Source organism: Gracilinanus agilis, chromosome 3 (assembly GCF_016433145.1).
Source record: "Gracilinanus agilis isolate LMUSP501 chromosome 3, AgileGrace, whole genome shotgun sequence".
In the NCBI taxonomy this organism is placed as follows: domain Eukaryota; kingdom Metazoa; phylum Chordata; class Mammalia; order Didelphimorphia; family Didelphidae; genus Gracilinanus; species Gracilinanus agilis.
In genome coordinates, this window is record NC_058132.1 from 203,542,999 (window position 1) to 203,562,747 (window position 19,749).

Genomic DNA, 19,749 nt, shown 5'->3' on the forward strand with positions numbered 1-19,749 from the left:
TACACAGATTAAGGACAGGACACTGAAGAGAAAGCAGAGCATTCTGGTGTGACAATCCTAAAGCCAGGCTGAGGATGAGGCTGCTATCAGAAAATGGAGACCACTTAACCAAGGGGGAGCCATGATCTGGAACCAAAGAACGAGCTCTGATAATGTGCTCTTTTCTTCTGGGCTCCTCTTTGTATCTGCAGACACAAGGGGCTGCTTCTGGCATGTCTTCATATCCTGAGACCCTGGTGATGGGCACAGATCTTGTCTACACTATCTGTTCCTTCCCTTACATCACTGGCACCTTCAGCTTAACCTCTCTTTTTCTATGCCTTCAGGAGTTCTGGAAACACAGGGCCATGGATGCTTTCAACAGAAATATGGTGGGCTCTGGGCGCAAGATCCAAGCCAGAGTTCAGGTGAGCCATCAACAGGTGGTATTTGGGAATAGGAGAGATAGAGGCTGAGCTGGGTAGACTGGAGGGGTAGGACTGACATTTAGCAAGAACCTGGTCTGTTTTTGTGTCTGTCCGCTGGTCTGAGAAATGGCTAGTGGCTGAAGTTGGGTGAGAGATAAATAGTGAATCTGCCATCTTCTCTCAAGCCTCAAAATCCTATTAACAGCTTACCCTTTGATCTAATCTGGTTAAGTGGTTCACTCATAGAATATTCCCAGAAAAGACCTGGAACTCCTTTCCAAGGGATTCTTGGAACTGTTGGAAGACATTTGGTGCTGGATCCTTTTCTTCCCCTCTTATCCCTGAATATCTCACCTCCCTGCAATCCTAGTCAGGTCCCTTCCAGTCTAATTCAATCCTATAAACATTTATTAAGTACCTACTGTGTGGGAATCACTGGACATATAAAGAAACCCACAGCACCAGCCCTCAAGGAATTTATAGTCTGCTAAGATCAGACCTGGGGCACTTCCTTACCAATGTGGACAAGGCATCTGCTCTTCGGCTTGTAGAGTTAGTGCCTAGAGACACTGAGAGGTTAAGTAAGTTGCTCAGGGTCACACAGTAACCAATGAATCAATAATTATTATGTGCCTACTATGTGCCAAGTCCTCTGCCAGACTGATGACACAAAGATATATTATGATGATGTATCAGTCCTTGGCTTCCAGGAGGAGAGGGAGATAACATGTTCACATATTAGTATATGGGATATTTCTCAGAGACTGGATCTGAACACAGGACTTCCTGACTTTGAGGCTGGCCCTTTGTTTACTACTTCTCCCTCACTCCTAAGTGCAGATAACATAATAATAATAATTCACTTGGCTAGGCAATGGGAGTTAAGGGACTTGCCCCAGAATCACAACAGCTAGAAAGAATCTGAGGTCACATTTGAACCCTGGACCTCCTGTCTCCAGGTCAGGCTTTTTATCCACTGAGCCACACCATGTGGTTAATTTTACAAAGCCCTTTCCTCACACAAGCTCTGAGAAAAGAATAGCCAACACTGACTTAAGGTTTAAATACATTATCTCATTTGATTCTGACAACAATCTAAGAAGGTAGGTAGTGTTAGGTAGTCAGTACCCTGCTTCCCTGAATTACCTTCAAAGCAGCCTGCTCCTTGAGGGCAGGAACTGCTTCATTTTGTCTTTGGGAACCTAGCACAGTACTAGGCATATAGTGGTTACTTAATAAATATAGATGTAGCTGTGGCTCAGTGCTTAAGACCTGAGTTCAAATCCAGTCTCAGACACCTCCTAGCTGGGTGACCCTGGGCAAGTCACTTAACCTCTGATTGCCTGACAAAAGGATTCACTGGAGAAGGAAATAGCAAACCATTCCAATATCCTTGCCAAGAAAACCACCCCACAGATAGCTACAGTCTGTGGGGTCACAAAGAATCGGATAGGACAGATCAACAACAATAAATATTGATTGATTCACCGATTGATGGAAGTGTAAGTGACTTACCCATGCAAGCCAGTAAATATCAGAAACCTTGGACTCATATTTAGGTGTGACTCCTATGATCCTTCCATTCCACGGACTGTGTGCAGTAGGACTTGGGCTTGGGCCATTCCAATCTTCCCTGGGGCTTTGCTCTCTCTCAATCTCTCCCACCTGGGTGTCTGACTCCTCCTTTATCTCTTACCTTACTCAACAAGGAGGACACAGGTCAGCTAATATGAAGAGAAAGCGGGAATAATACGGAACAGCCCAGTGGGATAGATGAACTATTTGGGGAGGAGGGAGGAGGCAAGGGAGGATGTTGTTTGTGTGTTGAAGGGTAGATGGCGGAGGCAGTAAGAGCTGAGGCTGAGGTTTGGTGTCTCCATTTCTTGTATCCATGGTGTTCCCTCCCCCCAGAATGGACCCCTGGATCTCATAGAGACTGGCAAAGGGCTGAAGGTGCAGACAGACAAGCCGCACCTGGTGAGCCTGGGCAGTGGGCGATTGAGCACTGCCATCACTCTTCTGCCACTGGAGGAAGGTGAGTCAGGAGAAAACATCTGGGTCAGGCTATCCCTCAAACCATCCCCTAAACCCTATGCACACAGGTCCTTCAGAGCCCAGGGTTCTCTGCAGGAAAACGGGTTTCCGGCTCCTCACTAAGAAATCGGGAATATTGTAGTGTTGTACCCCCCTCCCACTCCTACAAGATCCACTCTGCAAGTACTCTACTGATGCCCTTTCCCTCTCTACTCTTAGCCACGACCACCTGTCCTCTCACAAAGATAATCTAGTTCTCTGATGGCTAGGATGAAAAAGTAGGGAGACTGGGGAGAAGCAAGGACCTTGGACTTGGGGATTTGAGGTATGGGAGATGCGGAATAGGGAGAGGGAGGGAGGATCCTATCCCAGGAAACTTCAGGAAAAAAAACCAGTATGGACAGGGAGTGGAGTGAGATGAGGGCAAGCTCCTGAGATGAGGCCCTGACAGAGCATCTCTTTTGCCCTCTAGCTCCATCCCTCCCTCCTTTCCTCTCTCTTCCTCCTCCTCCTTCTTCCTGAGCTGCACTTGTTGCCTGGGTGATCCTACATTCCCGGCATTCTCCAAATACCAGCCCCAGGGGCTTTGCTAGGGGTGGGGTGTAGGGAAGCTGTGTAGGTGTGCAAAAGCTGTGAGGGGGAGAGGATGGATCTGCCGGGGGAGCTAATGAAGAGAGAGGGAGGGAAAGGAGAGAGGGCAGGAGAAATAGGGTAGAAAGGGACAGAACAAAAAACTAGGTCAAGAAGGGACACTGGGAAGAAAGGAAGAACTAGGTGAAGTGCAGAAGGGCTGGGGCCTGTTTGTAGGGAAGTGGGGGAGGAGGAAAGCCTGGGAAGAGACTGCTTAGGAAGGGAGAGATGAGGGGGATGGAGGGGTGGAGGGAAGGAGGATGGAGAAGGAGTCTATTTGTAGGGAAAGTTAGATTATATTTTTACATCTTCCTTCACCCAGATTTTGTGTCTGGGCTTCCCTCTCCTTCCATTCTCCAGGGTATTCTCTGCCACTTCTCAAGATACATGATCCTTGTGCCAACTATACCCAATAAAAGTGTGTGTGTGTGTGTGTGTGTGTGTGTGTGTGTGTGTGTGTGTGTGTGTGTNAGTGTGTGTGTGTGTGTGTGTGTGTGTGTGTGTGTGTGTGTGTGTGTGTGTGTGTGTAGGAGTAGATTAGGGAAGGCGATGCTTCTCTTCCCTTTTAGGGGAGGAAGCAGGAGGAAGTCATATAGCACCAGGTCTGGGTCTCTGCTATTTCCTGCCTATCCTGAGGCAAACACCACTGACTCTATTCTTCACACCTTCCCCACCTCCCCCAGGAAGGACAGTGATTGGTTCTGCTACCAAGGATATCTCACTACAGGGCCCTGGCCTAGCCCCTGAGCACTGCTACATTGAGAACCTACGAGGGACCCTCACCCTGTACCCCTGTGGCAATGCCTGCACCATCGATGGGCTCCCCATCCATCAGCCCACCCGCCTCACCCAGGGTAAGGCTCTGGAGGGCCCCAAACCTGCTTATTGATTGAGAGGGTCTGAGGGCAGGGGGCTAAAAGGTAGATTCTAATTGGATAGGGGGTCAGGTGCTGGTAAAATCCCAACCTTGGTAGTGTTATGGGAATTACCTGGGGATAGGATTTATCCATGGAGTATTGAAGATGGTTCTGGGGATATGTACAAAGCCTTCAAATCTTCCATGCTGGAAGAGACATCAGGACTGGAGAGAGGAAAAAAAAATCCTCCTAGCCACTCCTGCCCTCAGCCTCTCTGCCCGTTACTGGTCTCCCTTCTTTCCCAGTACTGATTGATGGTAGTGATAGCAATGCCAGGTATTGAATTGGCCTCTCTGCAGTTTCAAAGCACTGAAATATGTGGCAATAATGGTGGTAATAATAATACCTGGAATTTATAGGAAACTGATGTTTATAAAATGCTTGCATATATTAGTTTATCCATATAGGCACTACAGGTATTAGTATCTCTTTTTAACAGATTAGGACACTGAGGCTCAAAATGACCTGACTTACTCAAGGTCACATAGTAATTGCCAGATAAAAACATGGCAAACAAGTGCAAAAGAGCAGAAATAATAAATGTAACCTTTTCAGATCATAATGTAATAAAAATAATAATTAGTAAGGCTACATGGAGAGGCAAATCAAAAATTAATTGGAAATTAAAGAATATGATTCTTCAAAATTGGTTAAAGAACAAATCATAGAAACAATAATTTAGTTAAAGAGAATGACAATGATGAGACATCCTATCAAAATCTATGGGATGCAGCCAAAGCAGTATTCAGGAGGGAATTTATATCCTTGAGTGCATATATAAACAAATTAGGAAGGGCAGAGGTCAATCAATTGAGCATGCAAATGAAAAAACATTGTAATTGCTAGAGATAAGATTCAAGGATTCTTCTTAACTCCACATCCGGTTCTCTATCCATTGAACATGCTACAAGTACCACTGGGATTATCCCCACTTTATAGCTGAGGAGACTGAAACAGAGAGAGAGGAAATGATTAAACAAGGTCACATAGCTGATCATTGAAAGAACCAGGACCAGAATGGAGATTTTCTAACTCCAAGAGGAGTGCCCATTCCCACTCCCGACTTTAGCCTTCTCTCTTCTCCTGGTCACCCCACAGCCCCTGGCAAAAGGGGGGGGGGGAGTTACATCATTAGTTGTCAAAGGGCACAGGGGAAGGTGGCGTGACAGCTGCAAAAGGCATCAGCTGGAGCAGTGAGGAATGGGAACAATGATAGTGTTTGTGTGAGAGTAAGAAGGAACTAGGCACCACTGGGAGCTGTTCTCCCAGAGCCTGGGTTTCTGGGCATCCCTCTGTGGAGAGGAAAGACAGGCAGGATAAAATCTCCTGCTAAGGCAAGAGCAGGGTCTGGCACCTCTGGTTACCAGAACCACAAAGAGGGAGGCAGGGAAGATATTCTCCCTGTCAAAATATTGTACAACCAACAGTAGCATCCTGGTTGCCTTGGGGATCGGCCCCACCTTTACCGTTTCCTATAGCAACAGAGTATCCATGGCAGAGTAAAATGTTTGGTAACCCTGAAAACGGAGCCTCTGATTTCTGAGCGGGTGAGGGTTTTCCCTTGATTCTGCTGTTGTATACCGGTTTTGGTTGCCACAGAAACAGGGAATCTAGCCTCATTTCTTCCCTTTGGCCAGCATGGTAGGAAAAAGAGCAGGTTAAGGGAAGGGTGGATTGGAGTTGTGGGTGGGGATGGAGACTCAGAGCCAAGTCAGACTTTGTGGAGGAAAGGGGTCCTCTCTGTCTGCTGGGTCTTGTTGTATGGAAGGCACCTGCTTTCGACTGTTTTTCCCTTTTCTTGGGCCCCTGGCCACATCCCTCTGAGGACCTTGATCAACAGTTCCATTAGGAGTCAATGTGAGCAATATTTGTGGTCAGAATATCTGTGTTAGAGTCCTGGTTTTGACACTTAGCTGTAGCTTGGGTTCCCTGGGACTTGATTGTCCCAACTGTAAAAAGGAATAATAGTCCTAGAATTCCCTATCTCACAAAGTGATTTATAGAAAGATTTATCTAAATGAGGGTTGTTGTTTTTGAAGGTAGAGATTATTTTCCTTTTGTCTCTATATCCCCTTGGTCTAGCAGAATGCTTGGCATATTTTAAGTGATTAATAAGTGTTTGGTGATTTATTTAATTTGACTGATTTGTTGATATTAGTAGTTGATGCTCTGCAAAAATGAGAAGTCCCTCCCTCCCTATCTAACTTGTCTTTTTTTTTTTAATATGTTTTGGGGATAGCTCAGTGGATTGAGAGCCAGGTCTAGAGATGGGAGGTCCTGGGTTCAAATCTAGCCTCAGATACTTCTAAGCTGTATGACCCTGGGCAAGTCACTTCATCCCCATTGTCTAGCCCTTACTGCTCTTATGCCTTAGAACCAATACACAGTATTGATTCCAAAACAGAAGGTAAGGGTAAAACACACACACACACACACACACACACACACACACACACACACACACACGTGTGTGTGTGTGTGTGTATACAAAAACAAAAGACAGTAAAAATAAAACATAATATATATACATATATTGTCTGGGATACAAAAACATAATATATGTATATTATGTTTTATTACTGTCTTTTGTTTTTGTATCCCAATCATTTTCAGATATTACCCATCTGTACAAACCAAACCCTCCCTTGTAACAAAAGAAAGACAGTTAAGCAAAAACAAGTAAGATGGCTGAGTGACAATGCATACAATGTTTTACCCTTGGTAGCCCCTGCCTCTCTGCCAACAAGAAGGAAGTATGTTTCATTATCTTTTCTCCAAGAATAATATTTAACCTCCCTCTTTAATAGTTGGTACAAGTGGCTTTGATGCTTGTTCCCCACTTTTTTTCTCTGACCTGTGCTAAAGAGAAATCAGTCTATTCTTGCATCATGACAATCTGACCGTCTTTGGGAAAGGCTCTGACCTTTTGGGGCCATCGAGGTCTCCAAATAAAGCAGGCAATGTGGCATAGTGGAAATAGCTCTGGGTTTGGAATCAGAAAAGCCGATTTTGGATAAAAGCTCTGTTATTTACTGCCTGTGTGACCTTGGACAAAAACGTCCTTGCTAGGTCTCAGTTTCCTCATCTGACAGACTAGATGATCTTTACTATATCACTTCCAGTTCTGACATTCTCTGACTTTGGAACATTTCCCTCCGTAGACAAAGCGTCTTCCCCTACCCCTAGGCAAGGAATTGGAAAGGAGAGGTATTGAGAAGAAGGGTTGGGGTGGCAAGAAAAGAAGGAGTTGAAACAGAAATTCTGGTTATCAATAATGACTCATTTCTAACTTTTCCCTACTAATTCATGTCACATGCATATATATGAACATGCCAGTACATACATACTAAGTGTGGAGTCAAAAAAATGAGGGTCCCCAAATGCCTTTCCTCCACAAGTGCGCAAACAATCTATACAATGCATCCATTAATTCACTGAGAAGTGGGAGGGTCTGAAGCCAATGCTGGGCTGGCCTTAAGAATTTCCTGTGGCCCTAAAGACTCTTTTCTTTCCATAGCCACCATGTGTCTCTACTCTCCCTTCCTTTGTCCAGATGTTATCTCCTCCTCTTCTCCTCGAGCCTTAGAGAAGGACAGGGACCAGCCCCAGGCCACCAGCCCCATTTTCCTTGAAGCCCACCCTACTCCCAGCCTCCTTGTCTGGACTCGTCTGTCTCTTAGGGGTTTGGCAGTCTGGGGAGCAAGTTGGGGGGGGCTTGTAGAGAGACACAAAGGAGCCGGTGTTCTACATCCTGTCTCCTCCCCCTCCCTGAGGCTTGGGAGCTGAGGGTTTTCCTTGTTTCATCTCTAGAGCAAGGCACCAGCCCCCTCATGCTTCCCCTACCCCCCTACCCCTTGTTGCTGGCCCAGCTCCGGACATTCTTCAGAGTTCATCTCCCTGGAGACTGTGTGGCTCAGATGTACATATGCTATCTCCGTGTGTTTGTATATTTTAGCATGGGTTTACAGATCTCAGTATGTGTTTGTGTATCTGTGTGAGTTTGGGAATAATTTCTGGGCTTGCATAGCTATGTATCTAGCCACACATATTTTAAGGTGTCTCTTTATTTGCCGTATTATATATATATATTACATACACACACATATATTGTTGTTCACACTTTTTCAATTCTATCTGACTCCTCTTGACTCCATCTGGGATCATTTTCTTGGCAGAGATACTAGTTTGCCATTTCTTTCTCCAGATCATTTAATAGATGAGGAAACTGAGGCAAATGGGGTTAGGTGACTTGCTCAGAGTCACACAGCTAGTAAATGTCTGAAGCCAGATCTGAACTCAGGAAGATGAGTCTTCCTGATTCCAGGCTTGGCACTTTATCTACTGTGCCAACCAGTTAAGATAGATGGATAGATAAATAATTTGACAGATAATTAAGTAGCTAGATTAGATAAGATAGGTAATTAGATGGATAGATAGATGGATAGATAGATCAGATGGTAGATAGATGGATAGATAGACAGATAGATAGATAGACAGACAGACGGATCAATAGATAGATAGCTAAATTGGTAGATAGATAGATAGATAGATAGATAGATAGATAGATAGATAGATAGATAGATAGACAGACAGATAGAGGGATGGAGGGATAGATAGGTTGATAGATAAATTGATAGATATATTGATATATTCCATATCTATTTATCTATCCATTTATATTTCCCCCCACCCCTGCCCAGACCTGTGAAATATTTCATCAGTGTGGAGAACTTCTTGTATGGAAACTTCTTCCACTAATGCAAATTAACAACTCATCTATAACTTGTGGTCTTAGAGATTGCCTGGAAGCCATGAGAGGTTAAGTGATTTGTCTGTGATCACACAACTAATGTGTCAGAGGCAGGACTTGAAGACACCTCTGCCTGACTCCAAAGCCTGTCTTCTGCCTCTCTGAGACCTATATGTACCAGTAAAGTGCAAGTAACATGTGAAAATCTATTTTAGGAGAATCTTGCCTGAATGTACCTTTATGTATGTATATTACCTTATCTATCTGTGTACTTAATTATTCATATAACTGCTTGTACCTATGAATGGAAATTCATACGTTATGAAGGGCCCATATGTATATGTAGAAAATAATAATAATGGGGCAGCTAGGTGGCTCAGTGGATAGAGAGCCAAGCCTAGGTTCTAGCTGTGTGATCCTGAGCAAGTCATTTAACCCCAACTGCTTAGACCTTGGCACTTTTCTGACTTGGAACCTATACTTAATATCAATTCTAAGACTAGGTAAGGGTTTTTAAAAAGAAAAATAATAGAAACTAAAATTTCTTAATCCTTTAGGCTTTATAACGTACTTTGCTAATAACATCTCCATGAGGTAGCTCATAAAAGTATTTATTATTCCCATTTTTCATGTGGGCAAATAAAAGTTCTAAGAAACTAAATCAATTTACTTGCAATCACACTGCAGGGAAGTGTCTGAAGGAGGATGTGAACCCAGTTTTCTTGATGTAAGTCCATCACTTTGTTTTTTCTTTATCATACCACCTTCCCTGGGAAGAATCTTCTAATCTAAGCCTTCAGCAGGTACCCAACCACCCACTTTGGAAGGAAGAAGCCTCCCCAGGGAGGTCATCTCTGACTGGACCATGCCCTCCAAGCCTCATCCTGGGCATGATGCCAAAGCAATGATGGCAGTGACAGGCTCCTCGGGCAGGCACACGCCTATGAAAGCAGGGGGATAAAAGCAGATACCAACTTTATCCTGGCATGGTGGGGGAAGAGAATATAAATGAAGGGACTCCTAGTTCTTCCTCCACCCTTCTCCATACTTTAGTACCTCCAAGCCTGATTTCTTTGTTCAGAGTAAGGGATAAAACAACCTTAGAGGCTAGGCATCTATCTGGGACCAGGCCTTCCTACCCCAGGACCACAAGGACAGGTCTGTGAGGACAATTGTATGGAAAAGCTAAGGGGCAGCTAGGTAGCACAGTGGATAGAATGGCCAGTCCTAGAGTCAGGATAACTTGGGTTCAAATCTGTGTGACCCTGAACAAGTCACTTAATACCAGTTGCCAACCCTTTCTGTTCTTCTGTCTTTGAACTGATACTTAAAAAGAAGATAAGGGTTAAAAAAAGAAAGAAAGGCTAAGAAGGCTTTGGAGGAGAGATAAAAAAAAAATCACATTATGGGGCAGCTGGGTGGCTCAGTGGATTAAGAACCTGGCCCAGAGACAAGGAGGTCCTAGGTTCAAATCTGGCCTCAGACAATTCCTAGCTGTGTGACCCTGGGCAAGTCACTTGATTCCCATTGCCTAGCCCTTCTCTTTCTGTCTTAGAACCAATACACAGTATTCTAAGACAGAAGGTAAGGGTTTAAAAAAAAATCACATTACTAAAAATCCCAGGATGTCATCATCCCCCTCTTGCAAGAGAGGTTACCCTCACTTCCTTCCTACTCTAGGACACCATTCTAGATGGGTAGTAGCTTATGCCAGAGCAAAAGAGGGGGATTTTGGGGTCATATTACTATCTACCACTGGGATCTAGGAAGACATCCTTTATTTCCTTGGTAATTTAGAGCAGCTCAGAGGAACATGCTGGGTCCATAACCCAAGGAATCAGTGGAATGCCATCATCCTCTGCTGTCATCTTTGAGAGGCATCATGGTACTGTAGAAGGAATATTGGATCTAGATTCAGAGGTCTCAGTTCAAATCCCAGACATTTTCTAGTTTTTTCTCTTTAAGCAAGTGTCTGAGCCTCAGTTTTCTCATCCTTAAGGGCTCATCTACCTCTAATTCTATGATCCTTTGAAATTCCTTCTGGGAAGAAGAGAAGGCCCATCTCTTTCTTGTGAGACTGGAACAAAACAGGGAAAAGAAGAGGTGGTGAAAATTTTCCTCCCTTACGTGGCCTTCTGTCATATTCCATCCTGGCAAGCATCCTCTTGCATTGGCCTGTATCTGTCCAGCTTGCTGTCATAGTTTCCAGATGGGTGAATCATTTTTCTTGCTGAGATTTCTTTGTTAAAAAAAAAAAAAAAAAAAAGGCTTTCCCCACTCTGCATCTGACATTCTTTGGTTCCTCCTGCTTCCTCCAGAAGAAGAGGGGGCTCTTCAGGGATGGAAAGTATGCCTGGTTATTTCTCTGGAAGTCTGAGTCACATTCCAGAATCTCTCCAGGGCTGTGCGTATACGTGGTTGAGAGTATTGTGTGGGTGTCAGTGTTGTGTGTGCTTGTGTGAGAGAAGACAGTAATATATGAAAGTGAGAAGAGTTGTACAAGAAATGCTCATATTTCTGTGAGGGGGTGGCACGCCGTGTGTGTGTGTGTGTGTGTGTGTGTGTGTGTGTGTGTGTGTGTGTGTGTGTGTGTGTATGAAAGAAAAGTGTTTGCCTGTAAAAGCCATCATGATCCAATGGAAAGAGAAAACTTGGGTTCAAGGCCCAGCTCTGGCTGTGTGACAGGCAAATAATTTAATCTTTCTCAGCCTCAGTTTCCTCATTTGTCAAATGAGGAAGTTGGATAGGACATCTTCTAAGGTTGTGTTCAAACTATAACTATGAGAATGTGTGAGGTTGATGAGAGGGAAATCTCGACATGAAAAAGAACCTCTTTCTGAGAAAGGATCTGTGTTTGTGGGAAAGCGTCTATCTTTATGTGGGCACTGTAAGACCTGGTTTGGTTCATTGTGTGTCACAGACTTCCTTTTAGGGAGGGTGGTTGGGGTGGTGTTGTGTCTGGCTGGCTGGCTAGCTCTGAGGCCCTCCCTGCCTGTGACCTTGGGGGTTCCAGCTACAAGGTAACTCTGAGTGATTCCCAGGATGGGATAGGGAGGAGCGGAGCACTGGGAGCCCAGCTGTTGAAATAGGCTGCTAGCTTGGACAATATATCCGGTCATACTGGGAGGCTGAGAGAACCTAGAAAGAGCTGGACCTGATCCCTGCAAGCCATGTGGATGTGTTTGGGGCGGGGGGGGGGGGGGGCCTGGGAATTTGTTGAATGAGGGGAGAGAGGAAGGCTGATTTCTTTAGCTGCCTGCCTGTTACTGGCATACAAGGCAGATAGGTAGTACAGTGGATAGAGCTCTAGTTCTAGAGTCAGGAAAATCTGAGTTCAAGTCTAGTCATAAATACTTATTAGTTGTGAGATGCTGGGGCAAGTCACTCCTGTCTTCCTCAGTTTTTTCACTTGTAAAATGGGGATAATAATAGTACCCATTTCCTAGGGTTGTTGTGAGGATCAAATGAAATAATATTTGGAAAGCTCAAAGCCTTATATAAATGCTATCTTATGAAGGGGATTTCAAACCTGACTACCCAGTGAGGTCCCTAATGATTCTTCAGACTTTCTCTCCAGGGTCTTCTTCCCCACTTCCTCCTTTCTTCCCAACACAGAATAACAGCTATAAGGAACCTTCAAAATTATCTCATGCCGTAGATAAGGAAACTGAGGTCCAGAGAGGAGTAATTTACAGAGGCAAGTAGTATTGGGGGCAGCCAGGTGTCATAGTAGATAGAGTGCTAGGCCTGGAATCAGGAAAAAGTGAGTTCAAATCCAGCCTCAGACACTCACTAGCTGTATGATCCTGGGCAAGTCACTTAACCTGCTTTGCCTCAGTTTTCACATCTGTAAAATTAGCCAGAGAAGGAAATGGCAAACCACTATAGTATCTTTGCCAAGAAAATCCCAAATGGGGTCATGAAAAGTCAGACACAACTGAAATGACTAAACAACAAAAGGATAGATTAAAGGCACAGTGCACAGAGTGCTGAGTTTGGAATCAAGAAGATCTGAGTTTGAATTCTGCCCCTGACATTCTCCCTGTGTGACCCTGGACATGTCTTTTAACCACTGTCTGCCTCCATTTTCCTTATCTGCAAAATGGGAATGATAGTAATAGCATCTACCTCTTGGGAATGTTGTGAGGCTCAAATTAGTTAAAATATATAAAGTGCTATATAAATGTCAGCTGTTTTTATAGATCAAAAAACCCTGGAGTGGGTATTATAATACTTAGGTTCAAGTGGAGGGCCCAGTACTTAAAAGCTCTGACTCAGCCCCATAGAGATTGTTGTTTTGGAATCGGAGGTACTATATGGACCAGTTAGACCACGAGAAAAGGGAATCCCAGAGAAGGGATTTACCAAGGTCCTGTGATAAGAAGCAGACACAGTTTGAACCCCAAACCTCACAATCCAAGTCCATCTCTTTCCAAAGCATCAGTCCTCCTTTTCTCATTTTCTTCACCTGTAAAACGAGGATAATCCTTTCGGGCCCAATCTCACACTGGCTGGGAGAGAAAAAGCTGGGATTGGTTGCCCAAGGACACATAAGTTAATCGTAGAGTGAAGTCCTGACTCCTAAGCTTCTCCCTCCAGCTTCCTAGTGAAGGGTGGGTGGTGGGTGGAGACACTTGTAGTCTCTTGTCACCCTTAGCTCCGAGCACCCTGCAACCTCCTTCTCCCTCCACCACCACTCAGGACTGCTTTGTTGCCAGTGGCTTTGCCCCATCTCCTCATCCTTTTTCCTCCGAAGTCCCTTCTCTGCCCCCGCCCCTTAGAACAGTGGACTCTGGGAGTCCGCGTATTGCTTTTTTTTCTCTTCCCCATCCATCTCCATCTCCTTATCCATCTCCCTTGGTCCTCTCCCTCTCTCCTCTCCTCCCTTCCCCAGTCCTCCATCACTTCCTCTTCCCCTCCCTCCGCCTCTTCTTTGTCCCTCCTCCCTCCTTCCCCCCACCTCCCTAGCCCCGGCCCCAGCCCCAGCCCCAGCCCGGCCCCGGCCCCGCCCCGGTCCGCTCCAGTGGCTGTGCGGGAGGTCGGGCCCGCCCCCTCAATAGGCCCCTGGGCCGGGCTGTGGAGCCGGAGCGGGAGCCGGAGCCGGGGGGCCGGGCCGAGCCTGGCCGGGCCGGAGCTGGAGCAGGAGCCCGAGTGCCCAGGGAGGTCCAGGCTCGGCTGGTGAGTTACTGGCTTGGGGCCAAACTGAGGCCGGGGAGCTGGAGGCGGGGAGAGTGGCCCGGGCACTGCATGTGGGGGTGATCCGGGGGTGCAGGAGCAGGCGGGGGTGCTTCTTCCCTTCCAGCTGCTGTTAGTGGAGTGTGTGCTCGCCCAGCGCTGGGCGGGCTGCCTCGGGGCGATGGTGCTGTCGTGGCTCCGTGGCTCCCGGCGGCTCCCGGCGGCTCCCGGCGTGGGTCTCTGAGCACACAGACTGTGTCTGTGGGTCTCCGAATCTCTGGCTCCACCAGCACAGTTGAGTTGGGTACCAAAGCTCAGTCATTCTCAATCCCTTCCGGAGAGAGGGCGACTCTTACTCGTGCATTGGGCTGGGAACGAGAGGCTAGAAAGATCCCTTTACTGAACTCCTCATCCTATTCTGGACCGGAGGGGGTGGGGTGGAAAGGCGTAGGGAAAGGGTCTCTGGTAGGAGGTATCCGGAAGGGGCTGTGAAGCCCCTCCAGTGTTCTCTTCTCTGCTCCAGCTTCACTTCCGATGATTCCTTCTGCCTTTCTCTCGGGCAGAGTGAGATAGGTGGCTGTCCGTCTTGGATGCCTTTCCCAGGCAAGCTCGCTTCCCTCACCTTTAGTACTTCCCCTCTTGTTTCAAATATACCCCCACCCCCACCCCCGACCCCGCTATGGCACCGGGCAGAGGAATAGCTGGACACTGTGGCCCATTGGGGTGTATGATCCTGTCTCTGGTGAGTGGGAGAGATACTGTTCCTGGGTTCCCTGGTTAGGGAGGAAAAACAGTCCTGGGGGGAAACCGAGAAGAATTAGGAGCCAGAACAGAAGATGGAAGAAGAATCAGGGCTCAAATGGGCCCTGGGGCAAGTTGGGGGCAGCCTTCGGGCCTCCAGATCTTCACTCTCACCAAGTACAAATAGAAAGTTAATTTGGTCCAGAGTCCTACAGAGTCTGTCCTTCGAGCCTCCTTCCCACTCTATTAATACAGCCCTCGCCCCACTGCCTGGCATCCCCTATTTATAGCCCTGGAGGAAATGTGGTCACTCCCCCTCTGCTGGAGGGAAGAGGGAGGAACGGAGTGGGTGGGATTCAGTCACCAGGGTCCCACCCTGTCTGCGTGCTCTTTGGGTGGGCTAGGGAGCCAAGGAGCCATCCATGTCTACCCTCTCTGCCTCCCTTCCCTTCTTCCAGGGCACTGCACATCTTGCTGAGCACCCTTTCCCCTCCTTTCTTGGGGTTAAGCAGTCTGTTTGGAACTTGGGCCAGTTACTAAAAGCTGCTCATTAGTTAGCTTGTTAAATGGCTGTAAAGTATGTGTGTGGGGGCAGGGGGTGGGGCGAGGAGCAAGCGGATAGCTCAAAATAGCTAGGCTTGTTATTTGTACTGATTAGTAAAGTTTGTGATTATCCTCATGCTGAGAATAATGTGGCCAGTGCTATGTCGACAAATAGCCCTGTCTGATTGTCATCTTTTGGGGTGCTTGATTCCAGCATGTCTTAGAGCTCCCAGGAGAGCCTGGGGGCATACTAAGTGGCCCAATTCAGATATTCTTTACCCTGGGGAGGAGGGGAGGAAAGCACTTTGGTATCCAAGGCAGCTGGTAGTATTGTCATTGGCACTGGTACCCAGGCAGCTGTGGTCACCTCTGGTGATTGACCATCCTAGAGTCTTAAGACAAAATGAAAAACTCCTTCCCCAACTTCGCCTAAGGCCCTGGCATCTAGATGCATCAGCAGTTACCAGCTCCCTTCCCTGCAGGGCAGAGGGAATTGCCAGGGCAGACACGTGGCCTGAGATGCCCCCTACCCTTGCTGCCTGCCTGAGCAAAACTGTCTCAGCGTCCAAGAATGCAGTCTTCCTTGCCAGCCTCAACTGCATATTGGCATAGAGCTTGAGGGTGCCAGGTGGTACCAGGTTATGCAAACTGGTGGGGGATGAAGGGTGTATGTGTAGACAGAGGGGAGGGTGGGGAGTGACATCTACATGCACTACTGAGGATATCCCCTGAATCATCTGTCCTCTCTGCCTCTCTCCAGTGGAATACCTCTCTCAGGAACCCATGTGAGTGGGAGACCAGAGGGTGGCTGGCACAGTGGTAGTGATGGAAGTGGAAAAAAATTTGCTAACTCGTGCCCAGGGTGCCTGCAGGCACACCTGCTTTGGTGCACACTCCTTGGTGCTCACGGCTACATTCCCTGGCTCCAGCTCCAACTTCCTTGACTGCTTATGCAGGACCAGGCTTGTGCCTCTGCTTAGGAATGTATTAAGCTCGGAGGCTGGGGACTGGCTTACTGAGAGCAGGGTCCAGCGGTCTCCACTTGGGTGGCTCTGGTTCTAGAGTTCTGTGTTTTCTTGTCCTTCTCACCCTCTTCCTGACAAAGTATCTTCTGTACCAGAGCTCTTAATCACAGAATGTTAGGGCTGGAAGAGACTTTAAAGTCATGGTTTTATAGTTGAGAACCTTTGAGATGAAAGGTCACATAACCAGTAAATGGCAGCACCAGGAATTGAACTTGGTCTTAGACCACCTTACCTCTTTCCCTAGTCTCCTTGGGTAACAGGAGTCTCTCTAGTTCAGAAAGAAAGCAAGTCCCACTGAGGGATAGCAACACACCCTGAGCCAGTCAAGGGCAGAACCAGAAATAGTCTACAGCTTTTAGTAGGAGGGTCTTCTGGTTCTGCAGTTGTTCCTTGTCATCCCCTCCCCTCCCAAATCTGTAAATGGTCCACTTTAAAACTGAATCATCCAGAAGGTGGCACATGAATATACATAAACGTATGTACATAGATACATGTCCAAGCAGGAGAGTAGTCATCCCAAAGGATTTTTCACCTAAGGTCTATGAACTTGTGTTTTTAATATGTTGGTAAATATTTTTATTTCAATATAATTGGATTCTTTTGTAATTCTATATTTTTTATACATTTAACAACATTATTCTGAGAAGGGGATCATAGACTTCAAGGGATCACAAGACTCCCAAAGGAGTTCATTCACACATAAATGGTTAAGAATCCTTGGGCTAGGGGCAGCTAGGTGGTTCAGTGGATGGAGAGCCAGACTTACAGATGAGAGTTCTGGGTTCAAATTTGACCTCAGACACATCCTAGTTGTGTGATCCTGGCCAAGTTATTTAACCCAATTGCCTCAATTTTATCACTCTTTTGCCTTGGAGTTGATATATGATATAGATTGTAAGACAGAAGGTAAGGGTTTTTGTTTTTTTTTGACTTTTTTTTTTTAACCCATATAGTTTGGTGTATTGTCTCATAGGTGGAAGAGTGGTAAGGGTGGGCAATGGGGGTCAAGTGACTTGCCCAGGGTCACACAGCTGGGAAGTGGCTGAGGCCGGGTTTGAACCTAGGACCTCCTGTCTCTAGGCCTGACTCTCACTCCACTGAGCTACCCAGCTGCCCCCCAGGTAAGGGTTTTTAATGATTTTTTTTTTTAAAGAATCCATGGTCTGGTGCTTAAACCCTTTCATGTTATCTTGTCTGATCCTTACAACTACTATGTGACATAGGTAGGGAAGACTTTCCTACTTTACGGAGGAGGAAATCGAACCTTAAAGATTCAAATCATTTTCCGAGACCATTTTTTTTTTAATCCTTACCTTCCATCTTGGAATCGATACCAAGTATCAGTTCCAAGGCAGATCAGTAAGGGCTAGGCAGTGGAGGATAAGTGACTTGCCTAGGGTCACACAGCTAGGATGTGTCTGAAGCCAGATTTGAACACAGGTCCTCCCATAGTTAAACCCGACTCTTGATCCAATGAGCCACCTAGTCATCCTTCATATATTTTCAAAATGATAGGTATAGGGCTAGAACATGGGTCTTCTGCCATTTGGTTCAATATGCTAGGCTTGGATGTGTGTTTGTAGGGGAAGAGACAACTTGTTTACCTGTATAGACACATGAATGTTTGTTCATGACTCTGTTATAGTTGGTGGTATATAAATAAGTGAGTGTAAGGAAGGGTGTAGCAAATGTGCAAATGCCTGTATGTGTTCTGGGGCCCCAGGACTACCTCTTGGCTTGGAGGTGCAGGTTGAAGGGGAGATTAAATAAAAACAGACATTTCTCGTTCTGAATTCTGGCTTTCTCCTCTTTTCCAGGCTGCATGCTGTGCCTGGGTCAATCCACTTTCCTCCGATTTAACCACCCAGCAGAAGCCAAGTGGATGAAAAGTATGATCCCATCAGGAGGTAGGGGCCCTGGAGCACCCTATACCCCTGCTCTAGGTAGGTACCACAGAATAAGGTGGAATCATGAAGCCTGCCTGACCTGGCAAAGAACTAAGGTTAGAGCGACTCCTAGTGTCCACCAAGGGGCTCCAGGAGGGCTGCCCCCTCCCACCCTGAGCACACTTGGAGTGTCAGCACAGGACAATACAGTGAGTTTGGCTCCCTGTCATCTACTGAGTGCCCAGCAGGCAGAAGGGATGCCAGGCAGGAGAGGCTCTGGGGTAGATCCAGGGCAGTGCCAATTGGCTGGTTTCAGGTTTTCCCGGGGATCATGTGCCTAGGAGAAAAGAGAGCTTTGCCAGCTTCATTCCCCATAGTGTGGTGTCAAGCAGGATCTAAAGCCTGAACCCTCTAGTTATGCTTCTGCTCTGCTGAAGCACCTTACCTTTACCCTCCCTGGTAGCCTGAGGGGAGGCAGAAGACTGGAGGATTCTTTCAGTCAAATGCCCATAAACTGGCTAGATTGGTTCCTGCCTGCTGGCAAGCACTGAGACTCTGCCTCATGCTCCACTCCTGGAGGTGCCTCTGCTTAGGCACCAGTAATTGAAGCTTGTGTGTGAATTATTGATTCTTGGAGGAGAGGATCCAGATTGCCCGTGGGGCCTGGGTCTGCTACCCCTATACAGCTAAGATGGGGTGGGGAAAGAGAGATTTTCTCTGCCGTTTGACCCTTCCATGTTATTACCTTTGGTGCCAAGAATAGGAAGGATAGATAGCTTCCCTAGCCACTAAGTTCAGGCCTAGACAGAAGATGTGGGGGAAGGAAGACGGAATAATCTGAGTGGCTCAGGCTAGTGCCACCTATGTCTAGGAAAATGCCCACTCCCTCTTGCCTGTTGTTCTATCCCAGGCTCCTTAACTCCACCTTGGGGTTTCCATGGTGGAGTTGTGGCAGGAATGGCTTCCTTTCCTTTCTGGTCCTCCTTAACACTTTTTCCTTCTTTCTGGAGCCTTATAAGATGGAGTTCCTGGACTACACCTTGCTTAAGTTCCTCTCCCTCTTCTTCCTTCCTTCCCCAGCCCTTCAGCCTTGCTGCAGGTCTGTTTGACTGAGGCCAGCTGTGGCTTTAGAGCCGCCAGGATGGCAGTAGGAGTAAAGGAGGGGCAGGGCAGGGCAGGGATAGAGAGCTCCTGTGGCTAGCAGCTTAATGGGGATAATTGGAACCACAGAGCTGTACCTAGATGTCTGCTTTAGCTTCCAGGAACTGGCCATTAGCACTAGATCCCGCCCCTCTGGCCTCTAACTGTTCCTGATTGGTTGCAGATGGGGCCACCTCCCATCTCCCCTTCCTCCTTTGGGAGGTGGGGGTGGGGGGGCGGAACTTTTTTTTTTCCCTCTTTGAGCTCCCCTGAATTGGATGGGGGGAATGTTCCAAGTTTCTTAGCCTAGGCTTTTTCCGGATATGCCCCTTTCGAGTTAACTGGCCCGGTTTCCTTGTAGACTTCTCTCATGTCCCTAGCACTCTGTCAGAACCTATCCTTCTTGCTGGGAAGGTAAGTAAGGTTGGGGAAATAGAGGCACTGGGAGGTGCTTAGTGAGGGACTCGGGCTACTGGACCCAGAAGCTCTGCATTTCCTTCT

The 19,749-nt window shown here is 46.8% G+C and overlaps 1 protein-coding gene across 1 annotated transcript in view; it reads left to right on the top strand.

Moving 5' to 3' along the window:
* Positions 1-19,749, top strand: part of PHLDB1 (pleckstrin homology like domain family B member 1) — a 63,052-nt gene that overhangs the window by 3,771 nt on the left and 39,532 nt on the right. Inside the window, exons 2-5 of the mRNA XM_044669610.1 lie at positions 327-407; positions 2,319-2,442; positions 3,755-3,925; positions 18,040-18,165. Coding sequence (XP_044525545.1) covers positions 327-407; positions 2,319-2,442; positions 3,755-3,925; positions 18,040-18,165 — 502 coding nt within the window. The remainder of the gene's footprint in view (positions 1-326; positions 408-2,318; positions 2,443-3,754; positions 3,926-18,039; positions 18,166-19,749) is intronic.